At 43.9% G+C, this 24,782-nt stretch overlaps 3 protein-coding genes across 4 annotated transcripts in view; all 3 read right to left on the bottom strand.

Moving 5' to 3' along the window:
• Positions 1–868, bottom strand: part of atn1 (atrophin 1) — a gene marked incomplete at its 3' end in the record, with an annotated part of 11,988 nt that extends 11,120 nt beyond the window's left edge. The window contains exon 1 of the mRNA XM_080858041.1: positions 737–868. The remainder of the gene's footprint in view (positions 1–736) is intronic.
• A 2,498-nt stretch (positions 869–3,366) lies between these two features.
• On the bottom strand, positions 3,367–8,360 carry LOC308380944 (gamma-enolase-like; the record flags this gene model as incomplete). The annotated part of the gene is made up of 11 exons (XM_080858421.1): positions 3,367–3,436; positions 3,705–3,763; positions 4,089–4,197; positions 5,128–5,329; positions 5,604–5,801; positions 6,000–6,222; positions 6,347–6,480; positions 6,802–6,871; positions 7,134–7,192; positions 7,815–7,910; positions 8,276–8,360. The coding sequence occupies 11 exons, from the start codon at positions 8,358–8,360 to the stop codon at positions 3,367–3,369; spliced, it is 1,305 nt and encodes a 434-aa protein (XP_080714547.1).
• A 3,156-nt stretch (positions 8,361–11,516) lies between these two features.
• On the bottom strand, positions 11,517–24,777 carry mlf2 (myeloid leukemia factor 2). Of its 2 annotated transcripts, XM_080857682.1 has the most exons (8): positions 23,945–24,777; positions 23,564–23,672; positions 14,099–14,140; positions 13,921–14,001; positions 13,644–13,775; positions 13,207–13,366; positions 12,672–12,898; positions 11,517–11,967 (listed from the first exon to the last, which is right to left on the bottom strand). In XM_080857682.1, the coding sequence occupies exons 1-7, from the start codon at positions 23,986–23,988 to the stop codon at positions 12,675–12,677; spliced, it is 792 nt and encodes a 263-aa protein (XP_080713808.1). In that variant the 5' UTR covers positions 23,989–24,777; the 3' UTR covers positions 11,517–11,967; positions 12,672–12,674. The 2 variants fall into 2 exon arrangements, with proteins under 2 accessions (XP_080713808.1, XP_080713809.1); XM_080857683.1 differs by lacking the exons at positions 23,564–23,672; positions 23,945–24,777 and adding an exon at positions 17,493–17,769.
• Between the last annotated feature and the right edge of the window lie 5 nt (positions 24,778–24,782).

Here is a 24,782-nt window from a genome sequence, read left to right as displayed (position 1 = left end):
CACACACATGTATGTGTATGCAGAACACCTCTTTCAACCCAAACACACGCACACACACACACGCGCACACACACACACACACACACACACACACACACACACACACACACACACACACACACACACACACACACACACACACACTTTAAGAAAGATATTGATTGCAATAAGAAAAAATAGGAAGTGGTTCGCAGTCTGTGGCCCTCTAACAAATATGCAGTTGTCCTGTTGACATCACCAGCAGCAGCCGAGCACCGCAACGCTTCTTTCTTCTTTCTTTTGCTTGTTGTTATTGATACACATGCAGGGGCGATCGGGTTGTGCTGTAGCCTACTGTACTACCGAGCTAGCCACGTCTCTCTCTACCCCCTCTGTCTCTCTCTCAGCACAGTTTTCCAATGGTAGAGTAAGCTAGACGTGTGCAACAGTACATACAACGGTAACCAGGCAGGACGGATCGCATGCATTCCTATGTCTCTACTCTCACTGTTTTTCCACATCTTGGAGAAAATTTTGGGTAGAGAATGGCGAATGGCATTCTGTGCGGAGTCAGTGGATCGCGTCGCTGTTAGGAATGCGTGTGCCTGTGTTGTGCGTGGCAAAACGTATTAACTGGGGCATTATTTCACCACAGCATATGACCATTATCGCACAAAGGATAGCAGCAGAAGAAAGGATACAAACGTAGTCAACGCTACAAATATAGGCTAAGCATCCATTTTGCCCCTCTCCTTACCTATGGTATCCAGCGAAGCGTGTCCCTTTCTCCCACTCCTCTTTTTCTTTCAGTCCCTCGGTTGTAGGCTACTGTACGTTGTCATACAGAGACTGGAACAAGCGCATGCATACACTGTAAGGTAGCCTACAGATAGGTTTACATTGCAATAATGCAGAAATGTTCCCTCTCTTCGCTCCCCTTCTAAGTCAGTGCGGGGAAAGGGTTGCTGCTGAAGACTGTACAAATTGATGCGTACGTTTGCCTCTTCCCCACCCCCTTCAACCCTCTTTTTTTCTTTCTCCCCCTCTCTCCTCTGTCAAGACGGCTTGCACTTTTTTTGCCGTCGGTACGCGTACGGTTTTGACGGAGGGGCGAGCGAGGGATGCACTGCGAGTCGAAGAGAAAGAGAGAGAGAAGGGGGCGTGATTTCCATATTCTTAAGGAAAAGGGGAAGAGGGAGGGAAGGAGAAGGAAGAGGCGCAGGGAGAGGGCCTAAACTCACAAAATATGGTGGGGAAAGAGGGGAGGACCTTATTCAGATAACTCCTATTGTCAATCAGTTGTTATGCCCTAAATTGAGATTGTGTACGCTACGAACGATCTCCACAATAGCGTATCACCTAGCCCACATCAGCACAGGCTATTGTTCCAATTTATTATAAAGTGTAACACGTTGTTTAATAGAAACTATCTTTTTTTGTAGGCGCACATGACGTCCAGGTTATCTGTTTTGCAGGCTACTGCAAGCCTAAATGTAATAGGCCTCAGCACGCGACATTCTAAAGTTTCCTTGTGCCTTCATTTTGCATTCCACTGCCACAACTTTCTCTTTTTACTTCCAGTAAACAGCAGCTTTCAAAAGGCATATTTGTAGTGGAGAGCGTCAAGGCGAGTTGCAGTCGTCCCCTTTTCCTTCTCCATACAGTTAAACCTAGGTGTCCAGTCAAGCGGTTCGCATAAACCACCTCCCTCTTTCTCTCCTGCAGTTTTTTTCAAACAGTCTCCTGTCCCGTCTCCTATTGTGCTGTAGCCATAGTAACCAGTCGAAGGACTGCATGAGTGCGCCTGCGTTAACCAAGTCTGCTCCAGAGTCAGACAGCTAGTACTCCATCTGCCGATGTCTTAAAATATAGCAAGGAATTGCCACATTCAAACGATTGACTTTGTAACATTGCAGCTGCGCGGGTTGTCATTTGCGTGCATTGTCACAAAAATAGCCTAGATGTATACTTTAGTCGTTGTAGAAGAAAGTAGTCAACCCTCAAAGAAACATGCACATCTGAGCAGTCTACAGTCACGTCTTATACAATAAAATTGGATATGCAATCACACCACACTGAAATTACCGGAATTAATTAATAAGGTAATGAATGAGCACCACGCATTTATCTCTTTATGGAGAGAGGAAGAAAAGACTCCCTACATTTGAAAATGGCCGACTGGTCTTAACAATAAACCGAGATAAAGCGGCTGAACCAGCACCTGCCCGAGCTTCGATTCATTACATATGTTTAACTTCTGTGTCACGGTCTTATCATTGACGAGAAGGTAGATGTACCTTCTTAAATATTCAAGGAACTCATAAAAGACCATTTTTGTCATTAATTTATAATAGCCTCAGGCAGACAAATTTCCTTGATTGGATTCCATCACATATAAATTAATGTTTTTCTATAATTAGATCTAAGAGGTATATTATTAATATAGTCTATATATCAGCTTATTCTACATGGGCTGATATTAAGTTATATTGTGAGAAAGTACTTTTTGCCAATATAGCAAGGCTGTGTTTTTCTGTGTTTTCCAATTGAAAATGCTCCCCATAGACATTTATTTGATAGTTTATTCCGTCTATCAACAACTTTAAAGAACAAATAAGTTAAAAACATACATACTCACACAGAAGGTATGCATTTTATTAACCGGACAGTTTTTGTGAAAGGATGTGTACACATATCACCTGATGTAGTGTAAGTGCAGGAGAGTAAAGATGCTAAAAGGAAATGGCGGCTGAAAACAGAGGAGCGGGGAGTGAGGGAAAAGTTCACAGAGACCTAGAGGACAACAAAGCCACTAAAACAGCAACTGACACTGGAACCACTGATCTGGTGCCTACTTCCACGCCAGAGTAGGGCTGGATGGCTTCCAGAGTCAGCTGTTATCTGAGAAAGAGAGACATTGTAAGAGAGATGGAGAAAGGAAGAGGGGGAGAGAAAGAAAATTAGAGAGAAAAAGAGAGACAGCAGGAGAGAGAGAGCAAGAGAGAAAGGCAGAGAAAAAAGAAAAGCGAAAAAGAGAGACAGAACAACTGAAAGCACTGGTTCGCAGACGGGAACAGGTGTTTAAACACGAACAGATAATCATGTAGATACACCAATAGGAGAGGAGAAACGACACGAATTGCTACAAACTCAGTGAGACATCACAGGATTTCTATTTCTGTGGTGCTCTTTGAAAAGCACTCCTGCTTGACAGTGGTACATAATTATGATAAGGTGTATCTCATTTCATCAGTGCTCTGTGGTTATTGATATGCTATGTATGCCATTGGGTGTGTCCAAGCTCTAGGTGCTCCGTCTGTACGGTGCGAGTGTTTAATTTCTGTTGTGGTGGCTGCTGGACGTCTGTGCACCAGGAGGAGATGACATTCAGATGGCACTCGGGTTTCTGAAGTTGTTTCCAGCAAAACGAGCTTGGCTACCCAACTCCTCCTCGATCCTGTTGGGGGAGGGGGAAGAGGTAGGTAGACAAGCTGTTCAGACAGAGAGAAAAAACTGAGGCATTCTTTTAAAGACCAAGAAAGTCAGGTAAGCAGAACTGGAGAGAACATAGTATGTCCAAATATAGATATAAATCGTACAACTGCTCCCTGTCTTGTACACATGCAACTCATTGTTCCTCAAGGACTAGTCCAGCACTCAAAACTAGTCCAGTACTCCAGCCTCCCATTAGCAGGACTCATACAGGTGGTGCAAGCAGTACTAACCTCATGAGCTGGTTGTATTTGGCCAACCGTTCAGAGCGACAAGGGGCTCCTGTCTTGATCTGAAGAGAAAGAGAAAGAGAGGGAAAAAAGTGAGAGAAGAGAGAGGGAAATAACTCATTATCAAAAAACAGACTATCAAAAAAGAGTAAAAGAGGGAGGAGAGAGATGTATCAGTTCTTTATAAACATACCCTGGGCTAAATGACAGGTTACAATCAGCAGAATAGCTCGACTACAATGACATAGCAACATCTGCAATTGCAGGCCATTCATGCTATACTCTTATAAAATCAATAGGGGGCAGCAAAGTGCCCATCTCTACTTTAATGCACATATGGTGTAACACCCTCCCCAGTACATCATTTGTATGCTGTGGTTCATTTACCTGTCCAGTACACAACCCCACCACCAGGTCGGCGATGAAGGTGTCCTCAGTCTCCCCTGAGCGATGGCTGACCATCACGCCCCAGCCATTCTCCTGAGCCATCTTACAGCTGAGACACAAAGGGGCACTCAGTCCTCGATACAGTCTTAAATACACACACACAGACACGTACACACACACACACGCACAAACACACACACATGCACACACAAATACACACACATATACACAAGCACTAACAGTCCCAGATACTGACTCGTTCTGGAACAGCTGAGACGCTAATATGGTGCGGGTCCAGTCAGTTGCTGTCTGAGATGTTATGCTATGAAATTGGAGTGTGCTGAGGAAACTGCAGTCTGAACAGGCAAAGATCAGTGTCCTTCGGCTGTCCCGCTCCCGGGCCAAGCCTTATACTCCCTCTTCTAACGCAGCACATGAACTACATTAACATTTACATTAAGTCATTTAGCAGACACTTTTGTCCAAAGCGACGTACAAGGGAGAAGCCCGTACAAGGGAGATATGATGACCAGGCCCAGGCCAGGTCTGTTCCAGTGTCAGGGACCGTATTGACTCATGTGATTGATTCAACCATAAGGATGTCTTATAGGAGCCTACGCTAAAATTCAAACTGTGCTTACAGCTACATTCAGAGCCAGGGAGAGAGCCCATTCAACTGAAGGACAGGAGGGAGTATAAAAGATCTTGTCATCACCCTCTTGTCAAAGGGAAGTGAGGCCAGACATTTCATCATTCAGAGACCTCAACCTCTTTCAGTGCTTGAATTACGCCCTAACCACTCAGCTGCTGCCCACTCAAAGCCGTGCCCTTTATTCAGAAAGCACCAGAGGGATGAAAAGCTGTTTAAATATTGACAAAGTTTTTCCTTTTTCTATTTAGTAAATCAGCAGCTTTTATTATCAACAGCGATGTATGATAGAGGGAGACATGTATGATATGTACAGATATGTGCTGTTGAATAGGCATGGTGGAGCAGTTTCTCGTTGTAAAACCTGTGCTACAGGAATAAAACACTTACGCCTTTATGGACTCCGTGACAGAACCAATCTGATTGACCTTGAGGAGCAGGCAGTTGCAGGCCCGTTCCTCTATGGCCCGCTCTATACGTTTTGGGTTTGTCACTGTCAGGTCGTCCCCGACTATCTGAATACCCACAGCGGAGGTAAGCTGAGACCAGGCAGGCCAGTCGTCCTGGTCAAAGGGGTCCTCAATGGAGACCACTGAAGGAGAGTGGAAGATTGAAAAAGCAATGAAGATTGAAACAGCACGATTTTTTTTTTTATTGCTAATGGGGCTGTGGGGAGTGGTTTAGGTGATGGCAAAGAGGAAACACTTTATCATTATTCATAATAATAATAAGAAGAAGAAGAAGAAGAAGAAGAAGAAGAAGCAGAAGAAGAAGAAGAAGAAGAAGAAGAAGAAGAAGAAGAAGAAGAAATAATAATAAGAAAAATAACAATACTACTAATAACAATAACAATGATAATAAACTACCTGGGTAGTCGTTGATGAAGCCTTGGTAGATCTGGGAGAGCTCGTCTGCGGAGATGTGGCGGTCTGTGTTGGGTGGGGATTTGAAGTCCAGGTCATATTTCCCCTCACAGTAGAACTCTGAGGCAGCCACATCCATTCCAATCACCACCTTCTCAGTGAACCCTGCCTGCTCTATGGCCGTCTTCAACAGCTCCAGAGCTGAGAGGGACCCAGGAGAGTGCGAAAGTGAGGTATTTTTCAAATACAAAAACAAAACAACTCAAAAATGACGTACATTTGTCATCAAGAGACTGCGGTAGGGTGAAAGATGAGTATGCAGACTCTCCTAAATAACCTGAAATGTTAATACCTCTGTATCATACCCCGTGTATCTGGACTCTCTTCCCCATCTCTTACCCTCCTTGTTTTCCAGTATGTTGGGGGCAAAGCCACCCTCATCTCCCACGTTGATGGCGTCCTGGCCGTACTTCTCACGTATCACCACCTTCAGAGTGTGGTAAAGCTCCGTCCCTATGCGGAGCGCCTCACGAAATGACTCCGCCCCAACAGGAAGTACCATGAACTCCTGCATGGCCAGTTTGTTTCCTGCGTGGGAGCCTCCGTTAATAACGTTAAAGGCCTGTGAAAAAACAAACGAAACCGTGACAACCATGAATGGATCAGACGTGTCAACAACAGTGTCATGGTTAAGGCCCTTTAGTGGAGCTCAAATAAAGACAAGCACAGGTAATTTAATAGCTCACAGGAACTGGAAGAACCAGGTCTGTGTTTCCGGCCAGGTCAGCAATGTGGCGATAGAGGGGGACACCTTTCTCTGCTGCACCAGCTTTGCATATGGCCAAAGACACACCTAAAATAGCGTTGGCCCCAAATTTAGCTTAAAGAAAGAAAGAGTAAGAGATTATAGAGACCCAGTGACTAGAAACTTAAAACCAGATAAAACAATATGATGGATATAAACAGTGGATAGTGTTTATGACAGCTATGCGAATATACAATGTCAACATTTCTTGTCAACATTTCAGAAAGACAGCCGTCTTAGTCTTGGACTTCATGGCAGACTCAGTGAGTGAACATATCAACTGATAGAGGCTTACATTTCATACTTCATCTGTCTTTTCTATTCTATTTTCTGAAACACTTCTCAGGTGAAACTGCTTTGTTACTTTCTCTTTAAGCACCAGCCTTCACAACTCACATTTGTTGTCTGTGCCATCCAAATCGATCATCATGTTGTCCAGTTTTCCCTGCTCCACCACACTGATACCCTGTAGGCCAGAACTCTCTAGTCAAACAGCTGTTCACAGATTGTACTTGCACAGTCCAGAGGTGGTCTCAAAATGATGCTTAAGGCTTGAGGTGAAGTCAAGCTAATCAACCATCTAAACAGGGATACGTCTCACAACAAAATATTCATTTGATAGACACTTTAGTCTAGTCTATAATATAAGAGTGGATTAAACAGTTTGATTAAATCAGAAATCTGGGAACATAATCATGCTTATCAACGGACATCTTTATTGAACTCACAGACTGAACGAGGGCTGGTGCTATGGTGTCATTGATATGACCAACTGCCTTGAGCACTCCTGTGGGAAACAAAGACATGAGTGGGGAGGGAAAAGGGAATCTACCCAGGCAGTGGATGATGCTAGAACAGATCTGGTACTGACTTGAGTCAGATCAGCTCTACATTTACATTTAGTTATTTAGCAGACTTTTATCCAAAGCAACATACGAAGGAGAGAACAATCAAGCTACGAGCAATAGAGACCTAGTGTAATAATAAATAGTATTTTACATAAGAAATAAAAAAGTGCAGGAATATACAGTAACTACTGTTAGTGTAAGTTAAGAACTAGTTAGAGGAGATAGCATTAGAGGAAGGATAAGGAGAGGCAGAAAAAGGAAGAGGAAGGGAGAGGAAATGAAAGTTTGGAAAGGCAGCTCTAGATTCAACAGTATGACTAGGTGTCAATCATGATCAGTGAACTGCTGAGGAACAATTTGCACTGATTTGTACCAAACAGGGACAGTGATGTGTCTTGCATCATGCTTCTCCAAACATCTACCAGATAGCGACTTACTCTGGCGCTGGTCCTGTCCTGATCTGGTGCTGGATCCACTGGGTCAGTGCCATCTGCACCGGATCAGGGCTGGAACCATTATAGAGTCAGCTGCTATCTGGGCTTATGACCTTTGCCCTCTGACCTTTCCCCTTGAAGCGGCTCTTGTCTCCATCTCGGAGCTCCAGAGCCTCGTAGATCCCTGTGGAAGCTCCGCTTGGCACCGCTGCCCTGAAGAGACCTGCAAGTACACGTGTGTGTGTGTGTATGTGTGTGTGTGTGTGTGTGTGTGTGTGTGTGTGTGTGTGTGTGTGTGTGTGCACGCAAAAGAAACAATATTCAGAATCACAATCCATCAAACCGTTATATTGATGCCACTCCAATTCATCGCTAAGTATTAGCTAATGAATGCCTCAAAGTCCCACTAATCAACAAATGGGCCCTTTCTGCCTCTGCTGCCAGGACAGAACCATTGAAGTCAGCATACATCAAATGGCCAGAAGGAAGTCCATTAGTTTCATTGTAAAAAAAAATCTTTATGACATTTATCTGACTTTCATTGACAGTGTTATTGTTGAGTGGGTTATTGATCGCGTGGGCTGGCACCTTTCTCAGTTTGTAAGTCTACCTCCACCGTTGGGTTCCCCCTGGAATCCAGGATCTCCCTGGCCACAATACTCACTATAGACATCCTGCAAATGGCATAAAAATACACACATGCACACACGCACGTACGTACACACACACACACGCAAACACACACACACACAGGCAAACACACACACACACACAAACACAAATATATAAACAAATTAGAAATACTGACTGTACAGAACCGGGCACACCCATATGCACATATTATCTGTCAAGCTGGCAGTATTGTTTAAAAGACAATATGACTGGACATCATACTGCAAGTAGAGTGAAGTGAAGTGAATGTTTGTTCATTTAAAAATACCCAGGGGTTGTTTGAGAGGTAGTATCTATATATCAATGACTGACTTCAACCACAACAGATAATCAGTTTTTGCTAAGCTCACATATATGTCACACTGCATAACAACATGACAGTTATAGATTGTAATGAAATTAACACCTTAATACACAGATACACGCACTTCCTTTTCACTCCAGTGATGGATGTGTGCAATGAAAGGGTGTGAGATGGAGGGAGCAGTGAACTGAAGGAATGGAGAGAAATGGGGAGGGGATTATTAAATTATTAAACCTGATCTTGGCCAGAAATGCCAACTCAGAAAGAGAACATTACTCGAAGGCTTGACATAAAAATGTGTCTAGAAAAAGAAAGAGAAGCCAAATTGACTGAGAGGAAACATGCAGAGTGAAAAGGAAAAGCCTGGAATCAGTGCCGATCATAGCGGTGACAGATGCACGCACCTGATTTGACACAGACACAGCATGACATGCACTCCTACAGGGCTCAGACCAGAACATACACACACACACACACACACACACACACACACACACACAAAACACACACACACACACACACTTCCCTAAATAACCTAGCATATGTGCCTTGGATGCTTTTAACAAAAAAATGAATATCAGACAACCTCCCTAAGACTCAATATTGAAATGTGCCTACACATATACAAGCACTAACAGAGGACAGCAACTGAGGCAAAATATCATTCCACCTGTGCAATACACTGTGTGATGCCCTGTGCCTAGAGTATGGTGAGGCAGAGGATGGAGCGACAAGCAGAGGGAAAGACGGAGCGAGAGAGAGAAAGAGAGAGAGGGTGAGGGAGAGCAAAATGGATAGAGAAGATGCTTCTTTTTCCCATTACCTGATCAGCCTGTGTGTAGCCTTCTTGGAAAAAGCAGGAGAATGCGAGAGCGAATGAGGGAGAGGAAGAGGGAGGGAGAAAGAGAGAGTGTGAGAGGAAGAGGGAGAAAGCGACAGTGAGAGAGGCACAAGGGGAGGAGGGGAGAAAGAGAGCGTGAGAGAGAGAGGAAGAGGGAGGGAGGGAGAAAGAGAGAGTGAGAGAGGCACAAGGGGAGGAGGGGAGAGAGGGAGAAAGAGAGAGAGGCACAGGGGAGGAGGGGAGGGTTACATAGTGTGACATACGGAGAAGGGGAGGGGGTGGGGACACATGAGTCATCAGAGGATGCAGAGAGAGAGAGAGAGAGAGAGAGAGAGAGAGAGAGAGCCTGGGTAAAGGAGACCAGGATGATGGTACAGGGGATGTGGGGTGGGGGTTATGCAAAGCACACATGTACACACAAACACATACACAAATACACACAAATACACACACACACACACACAACACACAAACACACACACAACACACAGACAATAAGGAAGCAGAGCTGCCCCGTGAAACGTCAGTGAACATCACATGTTAACCACTGATGTGTAGTGGCATGTGAAAACAGCCGTCTCTCCCCAGGTCCTCTTCACGTCTCCTCTCCCCCTCTTTTCTCTCGGAGCGCACTCAGGCAGCACAGAACAGCAAGGCACAACCCAGTAGGCTGCAACATCTGTGGCTATAATTGGCAAACAAGCGCCTTTTACATAAATTAATATGCATGGTTTAGCAGTGCAAATTGCCATACTCCTGCCTGTACGCTGTCATCGCCCCTGCCACTCTGATTGTGATGTAAGCAGCTAATTAGACAGCGTAAACAGTGAGATAAGGGCATGACGAATCACAGGTCTGGCAGGCCATTGACTGCTCTGAAACAGAAGGCAGCCAAATACTCATAAACCCACACACACACATACAACACAGGGATATGGGTTCAATGGGTTCAGGGTTATCAGACGTCTGTCTCTGGTTCTCATTTAATACAGAGGATTTTTAGGCATGCAAAAACAACACAGGTATGGAGCCATGGATCAGGTGTCTCATGCAGAAGTACCTGTGCTGAACACTAGGGGTCATTTGAGCTCCTATACTGTGAACACTGCACTACATTTGCAAGACCCTTTCTGACCTGGTAGTTAAAGAAAGAGGGAGAGACGGCTAGTCAGAAGAAAAAGGAGAGGGATAGAGGGATGGATGGATTCTGGAGGAAAGGGAGAATGGTGGATGCAAGGTTGTAGCTGGGAAAAGGACAAAAGCCCAGATTTACTAGGAGAATAGGGAGAAAGCACTGCAATCTGATTGGCTGTGACTGATGCGCTCCGGGCATCTGTCAGGTGACTATCTCCAGTCCTTCACAGTAGGTCGTCAGAGCAGGGTTTTGTGTGCATGTGCACACACACACACAACCTAGTTTGTGCACATGTGGTCGTATGGGCCAGAAGAACCTGTAGGTGTTCATTAGACTGCAGTCCCTTCGCTAATAAAACCCCTTTCTTCCTGGCTGGTCTGAATTCTTCATAGTTTATGTGGGTTATGGGCAACTGCAGATCAATGTTTGCTGCACATCAGGGCTCTCCAGCAGCAGATCATGACCTTTAGCACCCCCGCTCTGCATTCTCTCCAGCGGCTCAGTGGCTTATGTTACGCACCACGGACCTCACTGGTGGCTGTAGGCTGCAGAATGCCACCATTTTATCCACACTGTTCTGTGCTAAACATAGAAAACGCTGCACTTCTGCCCTGAGCCCGACTGAGGAACATTCCTAGGCTCTACAATATCAACTTCTAAAATAAAAAGACTCAATTGCACTGTGACGGGTTTACTGATGGCTATTTTCTGTGGAGGATATAGGTATACTATATATGTTTTGACATTTTTTTCATAGGTGTTCTTTATATGCATTTTATTTATTTATTATTGAATTTTCCTCTAAGTTGTACCATTTACATCACATGTCCAAGGGCCACACAAAGCTTCACACAAGAGAAAACAAATAGGACAACACTACCTTACAAGGTTTAATGAATGCTTATCAATACTTCAGTTTCATTAGACGACAGCGTACAATTCAAACCACAGACTCTAGTGTCTACATAAACATATATGGACTGTACAGCAGGTGTGTGTGTTGGGGTAGTGTGTTGCTCACTATTTATTTATATTACTCATGTGTGCTATGAGGAGAATGTTTGTGTGCATGTGTGTGTGAATATATGTATGTATGTCTGACTGTCTGTCTGTCTGTCTGTCTGTCTGCGTGTTTTGTTAGAAAGCCATGATGTCATTGTCAAACCCTAACTGTTTGCATGGAACAGAGCTGGTGTATAGGCATGATATGTAGTTTATATTTATATACAGACAGTCCAGTTAAACCAAACATATGGAACAGTCATCTAGTTCAGATTTTCTCTACCGGACGCCTTTTTCACAGCGCCAATGACTTCTTCCAGCAGAACCTGTAGAGAACGAAAAATTCAAATGTTAAATAAAAATTAACATATAAATGTAATGTATATACAAAAAAAGTCACTTTGGATAAAGCTTCTTATAAATGAATAACCATGAACACAAAATGTGTACCATGTTCACAGCCAGCCGTTTGGGCCCAGGCCACAGTAGACTCTGAATGCCAATTTAGGACCACATGCATTCCTGAGCCCACTGCCTTCTGGGACAGTACTGGACCCTCAATATAAGTAGCACCTGCATTATAGTTTTAGATGACTTGAGTCATTGAGACTGCTAATGAATGAAAATGCAAATAGGTTTTTCTTTTTCTATTGAGGGTTTTTGTCCCCTTAGGCAACACACACACACACACACACACACCCCAGGTGTAGGGAAGTGTAGGGGTGTGTGTGTGTGTGTGTGTATATGTCCCGTCGTGCCTTTAGAACACAGCCCCCTCTCGGGACGTGTCCCCTTTGATGGACGGAGCTCACTCTGCGTCCCCGTCTGTCCCCTGTCCACTGACACTGAGAGACAGGGAGCGGACAGACTGGACACACACACACACAGGTATGAGTGGTCTCTAGACCAGCACTCACTATAAGCAACTGGGTATGAGTTGGTACACAAGCATAAACACTGTGGACACAGAGGGGTTAGCATAGCCTCAGACATACCTTACACAGAGGGGTTAGCATAGCCTCAGACATACCTTTCACCAGTCGTAGCGGGGGCGGGAGTTGGAGTTGGGTCGCTGGTGGTGGCGCGGGGACTCGTGACGGGGGGCGGGGGCCGAGTCAGAGTCTGGGGGGGCAGTGAGTGCCAACTGTGGGGCGGCCGCTGCCCTCCTCTCGCGCCCGTAGTCAATACTGCGGGTGCCGGGGGGAGCATACCGCCCAACCCCTCTCCTAAACTCCTCGTCGAAAGCTGGAACCTCATCTGGAACAGGGCAACAACAAAGACGAGTTAGGATCAGGGTTTCCACTCATTTATACTAACAAAACGTCATCACTTTTCACTTAATATCTTAACTATTCCTATTCCGCAGATGTATTCTTGTAGTACTTTTCTGAAGTCCTGGGACCTATATATGTAACAGTTTAAAAAAATAAATATATATAAATCATCCTAGAATTTACTTATAAGGCAGTCTGTTATAAAAATCCTAGAGAGAGACTTTTTTCAAGCAACCCAAGCACCTCTAAATAACAGTCTTGGATGTTTTCATGGCCTCTGCCATCACTTACTCTCTTCCAGGTTAATAAAGTCCTGCCTGTCCTCGCGGTCGCCCGTGCGGCGGTTTCGGGAGCGTTCCATGACGTGCGCCCGCTCCCCGATGTGGTGGCCTATAGACATGCGCTCCAACCCACTATCACTGTCCCTCATTGACTGACGGGTCTCACGGATCTGCCACACACACACACACACACACACACACACACACACACACACACACACACACACACACACACACACACACACACAGAGAGAGAGGTGTCATCCTGAATGTTTATACTGCTGTGTTTAGTTAGTTTATGTTGTGCAAGGATTCTTTACTGGCATGTGTTTTAATGTGCACCAACTCATATTCGGTGTAGGCAAGTGCATTCGTTTCAGTTGGTAGTTTGAGTTTGGTGTTCATGCGAGTGCTTGGTGGTGCTGTGTGTTTGAATGTCATGCTTACTCCGCCCGGTGCAGTTCTGACTTCACTCGTCTGCTGGTACACTTTGGGAGCTCCTTGGTCTAGTGAGGAGTAGGATATCACTGTGGAAGAAGAGAAGGTCTGGCAGTTTGGGGAACCACCCGACATTCTATCCTGAGGGATGGATGGACACACACACACACATACACACACAAATGTGTAAATACAAGTTGTAAACATTACACTGTAAAATATTGCTTTCACCATGACGTATAAGCTGTTTAGTGAACATGTGAGAGGTGTCAGAAAGAATATTTACCATATTTCCCATATTTCCCATGTTCCCCATATTCCCCATCATTCCGCCCATCATGTCAAACATGTCCATGAAGCCTCCGCCCTTCAAACAGAGAGAACAGAAATGTCAGTCCTGCAATGAATCTTTGCTACCGAGCGACTGAGATTGAGAATGTGCAAAACAGGAAAAGAGACCTCACCATTCCCATCATTCCAAAGGGGGAGAGAGCGGTGGCCTGGGGCTGTGGAGGGGCAGAGGGGGTAGGGGAAGACAAACAGAGAGCCATTAAATACCATCTTCACACCAACGACCAGGGTTGGACCAGGGTTATTTGACCAAGGTGCAACCCATGTGTAGTCAATTCAGACCAAGCCAGCCAGTCAAGGTGGGTTCTTCCAGATTAGATATATACCTATATCAGATTTTACCTGGGTAGCAACCTGGGATCAATGCATACATAATTGACTCACAGGCTGCGGAAAGGGTATTTAAAACTGTTAAACATAACTTTAAATCTGTGTTTAAAGTGTTTTAAAGTGTTCAAACTGTGACTGTGGTGCAGGAAGAAAACGCTGTAACTGCGTCATGACTAACCGCATTAAATAGCATAAATCGTGGATCTTGTCGCACATTTTGAAAGAAAACACTGATGACTCAGATGAACACAATCTGTATGGATGTTTAATTCACATCATATTCATAAAAATGGACCAAAGCCCAGAGAGCTGCTCAGGTTCAGCTACTGGACTTACAGTGGATCTACTGTTGTACATAATTAAGCTTTTGCAATGCAAGGTTTTCAATACATTATTTAGTCAAATATTATTGGTTGTCTACATTATAGACATTACCCATCTCTACTCTCTACCATTGGTAAGTTGGATATAACGTGAAGGAATATTTTTAATAGTTGGTGAACATGGATTATTTTATGAGCGTATAAATGGCCTTATTTAGACAGTCTGTGATAAAGTTGGCGTGGTGCCAAACAGGTTACACACTCCGATTGAGGGAATGTCAGATAGCGGGGCGAGATTTAATTGGCTGCAAGGGTCAACCAAACAAAAGATGGATGGGTGTGACCGAATTACTTTTTAAGATAAATGCACCATTCATACAGAGAGATCATCCATGGAACATCTTTTGTTGAAAGCTTAGAGCCTTTAAATAAAGAAAACCGCAGATACGTGTTTGGCCTTCTCGTCTCGTTTGGCCTTCTCGATTTGCGAAATACGGAATTAGTTGCTCTTTTTTCTGCAACATAATTGGCGACTGTTCGAAGGGACAGATTTAGGGTTTGGTGGCAATTGTTGTAGCAGGGCCATGCTCAGCTGGTATTCTGCTAGAAAGCGCTATTAAATTAATAAGGTAAGCAAACTTTAGTTTTAACTGGTTGAGTGCAAGCTGAGCGTTGCCTTGACAGACGACAGAAGCCCGTTTAAATTCCTCCAACAAGAATCGCAAGAGAAGGCCTAGTCGTGTATCTGGCCGAGGGGTTCAAATCCAGTTTGTAGAGCTGCGGAAGAAACTGTTGGGTTTCATTTTAAAGTCCAGTTCACCACACTGTGGAAAAAGCTTGCCATCATGTTTGTTTTGTATTGCGTAGTATTGCGTAGAAGTGAATCGTTCCTTTTAACGTGTTAATTGTGTATGTTGTTTGTGTTGTTGGGTACCTTTGTGTGGTAAATTCTGCGACTTTGGGTATCTGATAAAGCGCAATACAAAATAAAGATATTATTATTATTATTATTATTATTAAATGTGTTACAGATTTGTGAGCAGTTGTTGTGTGGGCTGATAAACGTGGAAAAAAGACGATTGACTAAATGACGGACGTGTGTAAAATGTTTTTAATACGTTTTGCTTCCCAAGAAAAGTTTTGTAAATGTGAACAAGTGATTTGTGGAGTCAATTTTTGGCTAAACAGAGGTGGATTCCCTCGACAGACAACTGAGTTCACTTTGAGAGTGGCATTTAACTGTTAGAAACAGACCACGTGGGTAACGTGAGGAAACCGTGAAAGACGCTCTAAGCACTTATAAGGTAAGACGCATCATTGTAACTAGACGGATAAAAAGTAGTTATTACATAAATAAGGTAATATAAAGGTTTGAGTTAAATAAATATTGGATAGCATATTATACGTCTTGACGGATGTGCCTGGCTGGCAGTAAGCTGTGAGCTTCAAACGTGGGCTGAGTGTTTACATTTTAGGAATACGAAGTTGCGTCTGTGTTGGTGAAATACATGCGGGATATATTAGGTGGTATTGTTGGTGGTATTGCCTAAATACTGAGAGCTTGATAGTTGCAGCTAAGACGTGGTAACAATGTGTTGAACTAACGAAAATGTAGAGATCGTGGTAAAAAAGGTCTTGTATGTATTGAGGTTTAGGGGCTACTTGGTTGATTGCTGTCAGATAAGGATTTGAGCTGAACATTCGTTGTGGAGGAAGCAAGCAGCACGAGAGAGAGATATGAAAGGGGGGAGGGTGTTTCCTTCAAATTTGACGTGCAGTTGTTATAGTTGGATTAGCAGTTGTATTTTGAGATGATCTAAGTAGAAATAGAACCATGTACGCCTTTAGAGGCAGAAATTCGATTACATTCATTAGATGCGGAGGTGGTAAGGCAAAACTGTAGAAATTAGTCAAAAAGAACTAAAGACCATACCACTCAACGGCCTAGGCAGAGGTTGTGTGACGGCGACCCAACGTTATTGGATCAAATGCAAGGAAATATATTAGATTACCGGAATAAGGACAAAAGTAGAAAGAGCGAAACTAAGAGTCAGCAGGAGATACAGATTTTAACAGCATTTAAGAAATTGGCTAAAGAGAAGGATAGGGAACATGGGCGAGTTTCAGGACAATCTGCAGATGAGATTTAAAGAGGAGAGGGTGAGATGAGACTGAAGAGGGGCAGATGGCACGGAGTTTGATTGATCTGGATGAATGTTTGAGGAAAACGTCAACTGGAGCAGATGTTTGTAAAACGCAGGACCTGGAGCCTGGCCAGTTGTAAGTATATTTTTATATTATGTGAAATATTTGTTTTAGCATTACGGAAATGGTTTAAGTAATAAAAAAAGGCATCTGTGGGATGATAACACTGTTTTATTATTGACTTATGTGAACAAAACTGCTGGATCTACTATCTCCGTTTCCATTTATTTTAATATGCAGTCTTGTTTTACAGTACTTGACAGAGTCTGTATATTAGAAGATTGTAATGCAAGCTCTGGATATCGTACTACACACTCCTGGAGCATGTCCAGAGAAAAACGGGAAATAGTTTTTAATCTATGAGATTATATATACACAGGTGGACGCATGTGGACTGGTTCAGACGGGAGACTGGGTATAGGAGAAGGTTTTAAACGAAAGAGCCTCCAGCCAATGGGGTTCAAAGGTCAAGTGTGTAGTATTGTATTAACTTTTTTTTTGCAGAGCTGCTAGACCACAAGGTGGTGGGACTACCACAATTCAGTGAGCCAATCAGAGTTAGAATGGGGAGCATTCTGATGCAGCAGTTTGACCTGGGCGACAGGCTGATTAGGTCATGGAAATGCTGCAGTGGATGGATGTTTCTTACCCTTGGGGGAAGGGAACGGATGGAACACATAACATGGTCATAGCAGAGGTGAGTAGTGAAGAAGGGTCAGGGGGCGGACCTAACTCCCTCACGGACACGTTGAATCTGGATGACCAGATCACGGTGTATAGGATCACAGCAAACACGCCACGGTCAAGTGCTAGACTGCCTCGCCAGCAGGGCGGCCGTGCGGGAAACCGCAGACGCAACCTCTGACTCTCCGGCAGGCTCATGGAGAGTTGAAGACCTCATCAGTGGGACTCATGAGAAGATGGTTGTTGTGGGTCTCTTGTTACAACTTTACCACTGCACACAAGGACATGTTTACACATTAAGACTGTATCCATACGCACAACATTGCACACATAACCGGATGTTTTGTTTTTGTATTTTTGGATGTATTGTTTTTTGGATGTTTTTATGTGGATGCAAATAGACCATCTGGGATTGCCCCAGTGATTTCTGTAATTATTATTGTGAGCTCACCTAGGAGTGCCCTAGTGACACTGCGATATATTGTAAGGGGAAGTAAGGTTAATTATTGCCATTGATCATTTGTATTTGTTTTATTGCATAGTGTATTGATAGTGTGAACTCGTCATAGTTATGAAGAATATTGTTTAGTATGTCTGATAGACATAAAGGAGGGATATGAACGAAGGGACAGGTTTAGGGTCTGGGGCGATTGTTGGAGCAGGGCCTCGTTCAGCTGGGATTCTGCAAAAAACGTTACTAATTTCAGTAAATAATGGCATTAGTATTGGAAGTCAGATACAATTTCTACTTTTTGTGTACATCAGGTGGAACTCGGTGTTGATTTTCTTAAAATTGAAAGATTTGTTTTCTCTGCAAGTTTCACCAAAATTCAGACTATTCCAGCTAGTCATTATAGCTATGCTATGGCAGCTATGACTAACTACTGTAACTTCCTAACTATTAACCGCGGTTTATACATTGAATGCATTTTGTTTGCCTGGAAGTTAGTAACGCGCACAGTAAATCTGCCTGGTAAAGCGATCGCCTTTTCACATACGATTTAAATGAATGCAGCAGGCAAAAACAATATGGGATACAAACAAATTGTCATTCACGCTCTTCAATCTTCCATTAGAAAAAGCTAGCAAGCTAGTTAGCAACCAGACAACCAAGAAACTGTTTGCCACATAGCTTGAAGCAAGGTTTAATTTCTTAAAACCAGCTACCCAAAAGGCAGTCTTGGGTTCAAAGTGATCACAACCACTTGCAGTTGTTAAATGGCTTCATTGACTTATAAGTTAAGCATCCATTCACACACGTGACCATAACACTAAATAAACGCGTAATAAAGGGTAATTTCACTGGTGTGGTCAATACACACATTTGTTTTGTAAAACTACAGAAAGTACTGGAATGCGGTTTATATAGATAGAGCGGTTAATAGTTGGGTAATGCAGATTTTAATTCTGTTGTTGGGAATCTGGTTCTTCTTTATGTGAAATAAATGTCACTTATTTTGTCGCTGGGGTATTCGTTTAAAAAGAAAGTAGTTCATTGGAAGTTCCCCATCAGTCAACTCATTTGTCATCTTGCTATGGGACATGCCCCTTGCATGGTCATTTAAATTATGCCTTTAGGCCCAATTAGCTCAGTACAACAAGGAGTCCAGCCTCCTCCTACTAAAATCTACTGCACAGACACAATCTCTTTTCTTTTCTTCGAAAGCCTCATCAGTTTAGCATTGCATGTTCTTGAAAGCTTTTACTGATATGTCTCTAGAAGTAGCCATCATTTGTTCGCCAGGCGTCAAATTTGCCTTCATTGTCGAGTGTGATGCTTACCATCCTATGCCTAATGTGCCTTTTCTTAGCGAGCTAGCCTCCCAGCTAACTAGTTACCCCTCTTTGGCTAGCCTACAGGGACCCTCCGTGCACCTGCCCCAGTGGCTTCAACATCGCTGTCAGGCACCCCATGTGTCCAGTCTGCCTCAGCTACCCGATTGCTGAGCAGGTGACTTCTTAGACCAATGCTCCAGCACGCAGTCTCAATCCGAGCGAGCCACAGGTGAGGAGTATTTGTTCCCTACGACTAATGCTAGCTTTCACGCAGCGCGTCATCGCATTGCGGGTAGGCTTGGCATAGTTTGGCCAACAGCTCCATCCATAGCCAAACGCTCTGGCTGTGGTGGGGCAGAGAAGAGGTTGGACCAACCTGTCAATCCAGCAGGGCTCTTGGGTCTGCACTCCCGACCATGCAGGAGTGGTTCGAAGCCAAGACAGAGGAGTCTTTCCTCCGCTGGACAACTCTATCCACTCCAGCCCAGCCCAGCAGCTGCAAGGGAAACCCGCATTTTGAGGGTAACTAGTTGCCAACATGGTCAACAACCAAGAGGCAACCGGCCATGCAACCCCCCTGCACCTTGTCTACACACACTTCCCCTGGGTCAAGCTTAATAGAGTAAAGTGTGCTTGCTTGCTCACTCACGCACACACAATCACCCAATCAGTGTCCTCACTCCCCAGTCTTGTGTCTCCTCCACAAGGGCCCCTAATATGTCAACCCCTACTAGAGCCCAAGTCGAGGGAAATACATTTATCATATCCCAATACCACCTGGCATGATGAGCACAAACATAGGTTGCCCAGTCAGACTTCCAATGAATCCACAAGAGGGCGCCTGAGTGCCGTTAGAAACGCCATCGGCTACACAAGGTGGCCGGATGTCTCTTTCAGTTTGCTTGCAGGGCACCCCGTTTTGCAGAGGGGATTCAGTCCACAGTAAAAGGGAAATCAGCTCCCATTTAGAGATGAGGGCAGATCTTTACTGAACATGAGAGCGATTTGTGTGATCCCCAACACGAAAGAGCAGAGGGCTTCCTCTGGTTCTTAGTTCTAAGGGTATTTTCAAAAAGGAAGGGGGTGGGTCTGTGGAATCCACCCTATTAAGACCACTGAACACATATCTCTGGCATTACAATTTCTGAATGATGACACAGAAACACTGACACATTCAGTTCGCCAGAACGTTCACATCCATCAATCTAACAGGAAATTCCTAAGGTTTGCTTTTCAGGTTTGAGTTCTTAGGGTATTCCTTAAGTCCAAAACAAAGGGGGTGTGGGGGATGGAATCCACCCTATTTTGGATCTAAGATCACTAAACGCATATCTCAGGCATTACACTTCCAGAATGATGACACAGAAAACCATGTTGTATTCAGTTCGCCTGAACGTTCACAATTCATTAAATCCAAATATACTTTCCACACAGGAAATTCCTACGGTTCGCCTTTAAGAGCATAACCAAAACATTTCAAGTTTTACCTTTCAGTGTGTGGAAATGTATGGAAGTAGTGTGTGAAAATGTATGGAAGCAGTGTCATCCACGCTGCGGGAAAAGGGAATTAAGCGATGAAGCATATAGACGACTAGATAGTTTGCGCACACTTGAAACAAGCCATGGCTCACACAGCAATGCTTATCTACCATCTTCACAATCTATGTGAAACTATGCGAAAAAGCTCTCTTACCAACTTGGAAAAAATGTATTTCTCTGGGTCTGTATGTCAACTCTGTGACATGTCCTGCAAGATCATCACCCCAACGAGTCTTAACATTACGACAATGCCTCTCCTCACCTCAGGAGAGTTCACATCAATGACCTCAAACTCCTTGCTGTATTCCTGGCTCTGTGACACTTTTACAGGTCCTACTGAGAACAGACAACACTGTCAACACTGCCTACTGTGATGGCCTATGTGAATGGCCAGGTAGGCTGTGCTCTCAGACTGCACTGTCTGGCCTGCAGGAACAGTGCTGATGGGTTCTCACCCCCTCATGTGCTGCTAAATGAAGGGCGCCAGATGCCTTCGCCCAGTGTCCAGACAACTTGTTCCCTCCTGGAACCTGTTCTTAGTGCTGTAGGCTATGTCTGCAGCCCCCTTTTGAACCTCTTACAAGACAGCTCTTTTATTCTTTAAATTTTGGTTGCACAAAATGAATTAGACTAACCCAAAAGGTAGTTATATATGAGAAAGCAACTAAAACAAAAAGAAGACATTTATTTTACAAGCACAGATGAAAACAATCATGTATATCAGTATGCATCTAGCTTAAGTTTGAGTCTACCTGAGCAAAATATCAAGTACAAATGTTACACATTTACTCTCTGTAAATATTTCATTGTTTCAAAGCTTGAAATGGACTTTTACTGCTTTGCAAAGGTGTGCATATTGTACATTAATGTGATATAAAAATCACCAGCAGTCTTAAGATATCTTTAGTAAATTATACCACCACCGATTTTACAGGCTTTAGCATTTCCCTTAACTGCACATGTATGTAAACTCACTCAATGTACACACACGGCTCAGTCGATTTACTGCGGTGATATGTTTGTGCAAAAGGATAAAGGTGTGATTAAACTTCAATTAAATCCAAATTCATGTTGCCGTGTAAATGTCATATTATTAGACATTCATCTGTCTATGTGCGCAAAAGTATTGATCTCAGCTTGTATAGTTTACTGTTTTGGTGGTGTGGAGGAGGACTCTGGCACCAAACTCAACCTGACTATAACATCCACCACACTAAACCTTTCAGATTAGTGCATACACAGCCAACGGACAGACTAGCATGACCTAACACCTCGTTTGTTCGGTTTCTCCTTCAAATAGTCAAAAGGACAGAAAGATAAATAAAGCACAGACATGCGCAATCTGTGTATATTTCCTGTACTCAGTTTGTTAATGGTGACACTGAGGCAACTATACGCCCTAATCCAGCATTTGTTCCTAAAGTTCGTAATACCTTCAGTTGTTCATCTACGCATCTGCAGGTTTTTTTTACCCACCTCCTTTTTCTTCTCGAGAACATTGCCAGCTCAAGTCACTCTGCCATGTGCATGCTCTGTGTGTGTACTTAGACAGGACTAGGCTTTTAGGAGAAGTGATCAGCTGCCTGTTTGTTTTGCCAACCCCGGGGTCTGCGCTTTATCCAAACAGAAGCGGTCTCATTGGCTTGTTGAGGCTCTCTCTATGGCCCACAAAAACAGAGAGCTGCAGCCCCCTCTGTCAGTCAAGCTGCACTACACTATGGGGATGGTGACGTCTTGGGCTCTTGAGGCGTATCTGTGTCTGATGTGTGCTCTGCTGCAAGCTGGACGAGCCCCGACACATTTGGCACGTGCCAGGGGTGAGTGCCTAGAGATACATTAGCTTGCATCTCTAGCATTGGGCCTGTTTCAGTTAGATGGCTAAGCAATCAGGCCGCTTTCTATATCCCACAGTGAGATGTCTAGTGAGTCGACCAAAATTTTCAAGTCGAGTGACTCGAACGGTTGTAAACCAGGTTCTCCAAAGGAGAGGGGCGTGACGTCTCGCCAGTGTGCCCGACCTGCTCACCGCAAGGAGGAGCTGGCTTCTGAAACGAGAGAATGGGTCTGTGCAGGAGGATTCGGTAGGAGAAGGTGGGACTCCTTGTTGCACTGACCAATTTGGCTTAAAGGTGTGATGGAATTGGGCTTCGGCAAATGACTACGCAAGGGAAGTGTCTCAAGGTGAGATGTCTCGCCAATTTCCCTTAGAGAACCAGGGTTACGACTGCAACCCAACGTTTCTCAACCCACCTCTTGATCTGAGTCAGCGAGAGCCGGCAGGGGTAGATTTTTAATATGAATGGACACAACCCAGGTTGCTAACAATCAAGGTGGCACAAATGAGTGTCATTGGTACACTTAGCAGAGCGTCTCTTGTGTAGTCAGGGAATTGATGGTTGATGTTAACCAAGAATGAATGTGTGTACTGAAATACGGCTGGGAATTCGACATCAGTATACATTGTATGACGCTACTTGGTAATTCGAATAGCACTTACCATGCACAAATGAGACATTGTACTATAAACAGATTTACATCATAGGCACTGACTCATTTGACCACTGAATACATCACCCTGTTGCAGTAGATTACTACACACTCAGAAGTTACTTTACCTGCTCCTATTGGCATCCATATGTAAACACTAGGGCTGACTTTCTAGACAGGTGATCTACACTGTGTGTATGGTTTAAAAATGAACACAGTGAAAAGGTTTGGTACCTGAATTGGTCTTCGTGGATGATGCATCTGGGTAGCGAGAGGGAAAGGCTCAAAACCGAATGGATCAAACAGGGTTCTCATCTGCTGCCTGTGTGCCGAGAACGGATCCCTGTTGTAACGGAGAACACAAGGCATAGATAAATGAAGGATTATATTGTATTAAGTTGTGAATGTGCTGTTTGTGATATGTGTTGGTCAGTGCTAAGCATTCATTGTTTCAAGGCAATTTCCACACAAAACAACAATGTATTCATGGAACAATTACAGTATCAGACATGGCATAAAACATAAACTTACTTAAAATACACACATTATGAACCAGATATATGGTGAAAATTAAGTTAGTTGGCAAAAATGTACCTAACATTGTAGGCTACTCACATCATGAATGGGTTTTCGTCAGCATCACCCAGGTATCGAAACATTTTGGTTTAGCACACAAAGCAAGGTAGGACCACCCGCGATTCCTTCGTCCCGACGAGTCAACGTTGGCTAAATATAATGCCAACTACCTTACCTAATGTAACACAACTTTTCCCCAAACCTACCTGTCATTGACTAACTAGAAACAGTGAGACAGCCTGCCGTCTGTCAAATGCTAGTTAGCTAGTAGCTACAGCGTCTGAATTTGACGGAAACGTACACTACCCGAAAAATGACACTGTAAACCGCGCTCTGATGAAATAACTGACCAAATGACCAGTAACATAAGTGTCCAGGTGACCGTCAAAGGAATTCACACTTTGTCTTCGAGCACAGTTTGTTAGCTACAAACCAAGCTAGCAAATATTAGCAAACAACTTCTGATAAGGTCAGCTAGCGTGCATCATCTTGCACACAAAGGAGTCGAGTTTGCTTGTTTTATTTAAAGCCAAAGAACGTCGAAGAAGGTGGCTGGTCGTTCCAAACGTTGAAGCACCATACGATATTACTCCTTGATGGCCAAACCGTAAATGTTCATTAGCAAAACATCTCTTCTCAGTTGACTGCACGTGAAAACGGAAGTCAGAGTGACAAAGGGAGCCTAGTGCTGCGTCAGGAGGAAAGCGTAAATAGTGCTGTTGATCCGTTAGACAAATCTATAAATGCTGTTCGAAATATCACGTTTTCATAACCTTCGCAGAATAAATGACATCTTAAAAACATTTATACTGGAGAGAAAGATTTCATCAAATTTCTGAGTACAAAACAAAACGACAGTGCTGAGGGGTAAGAGCGG

Source organism: Sprattus sprattus, assembly GCF_963457725.1.
Source record: "Sprattus sprattus genome assembly, chromosome: 19".
Lineage (NCBI taxonomy): Eukaryota > Metazoa > Chordata > Actinopteri > Clupeiformes > Clupeidae > Sprattus > Sprattus sprattus.
Note: the sequence above shows the minus strand (reverse complement) of the source record. Positions and strands in the feature narration are given on the sequence as shown.

Bases quoted from the DNA above. Each gene is read 5' to 3' on its own strand.
- mlf2 (XM_080857682.1), bottom strand. From the start codon at position 23,988: ATGTTTCGATACCTGGGTGATGCTGACGAAAACCCATTCATGAT. The intron at 13,776-13,920 runs GTAAATATTCTT...TCCATCCCTCAG, and splicing joins TGGGAAATATGGGAAATATG to GATAGAATGTCGGGTGGTTC. The intron at 13,367-13,643 runs GTAAGCATGACA...TGTGTGTGGCAG, and splicing joins TCAGAACTGCACCGGGCGGA to ATCCGTGAGACCCGTCAGTC.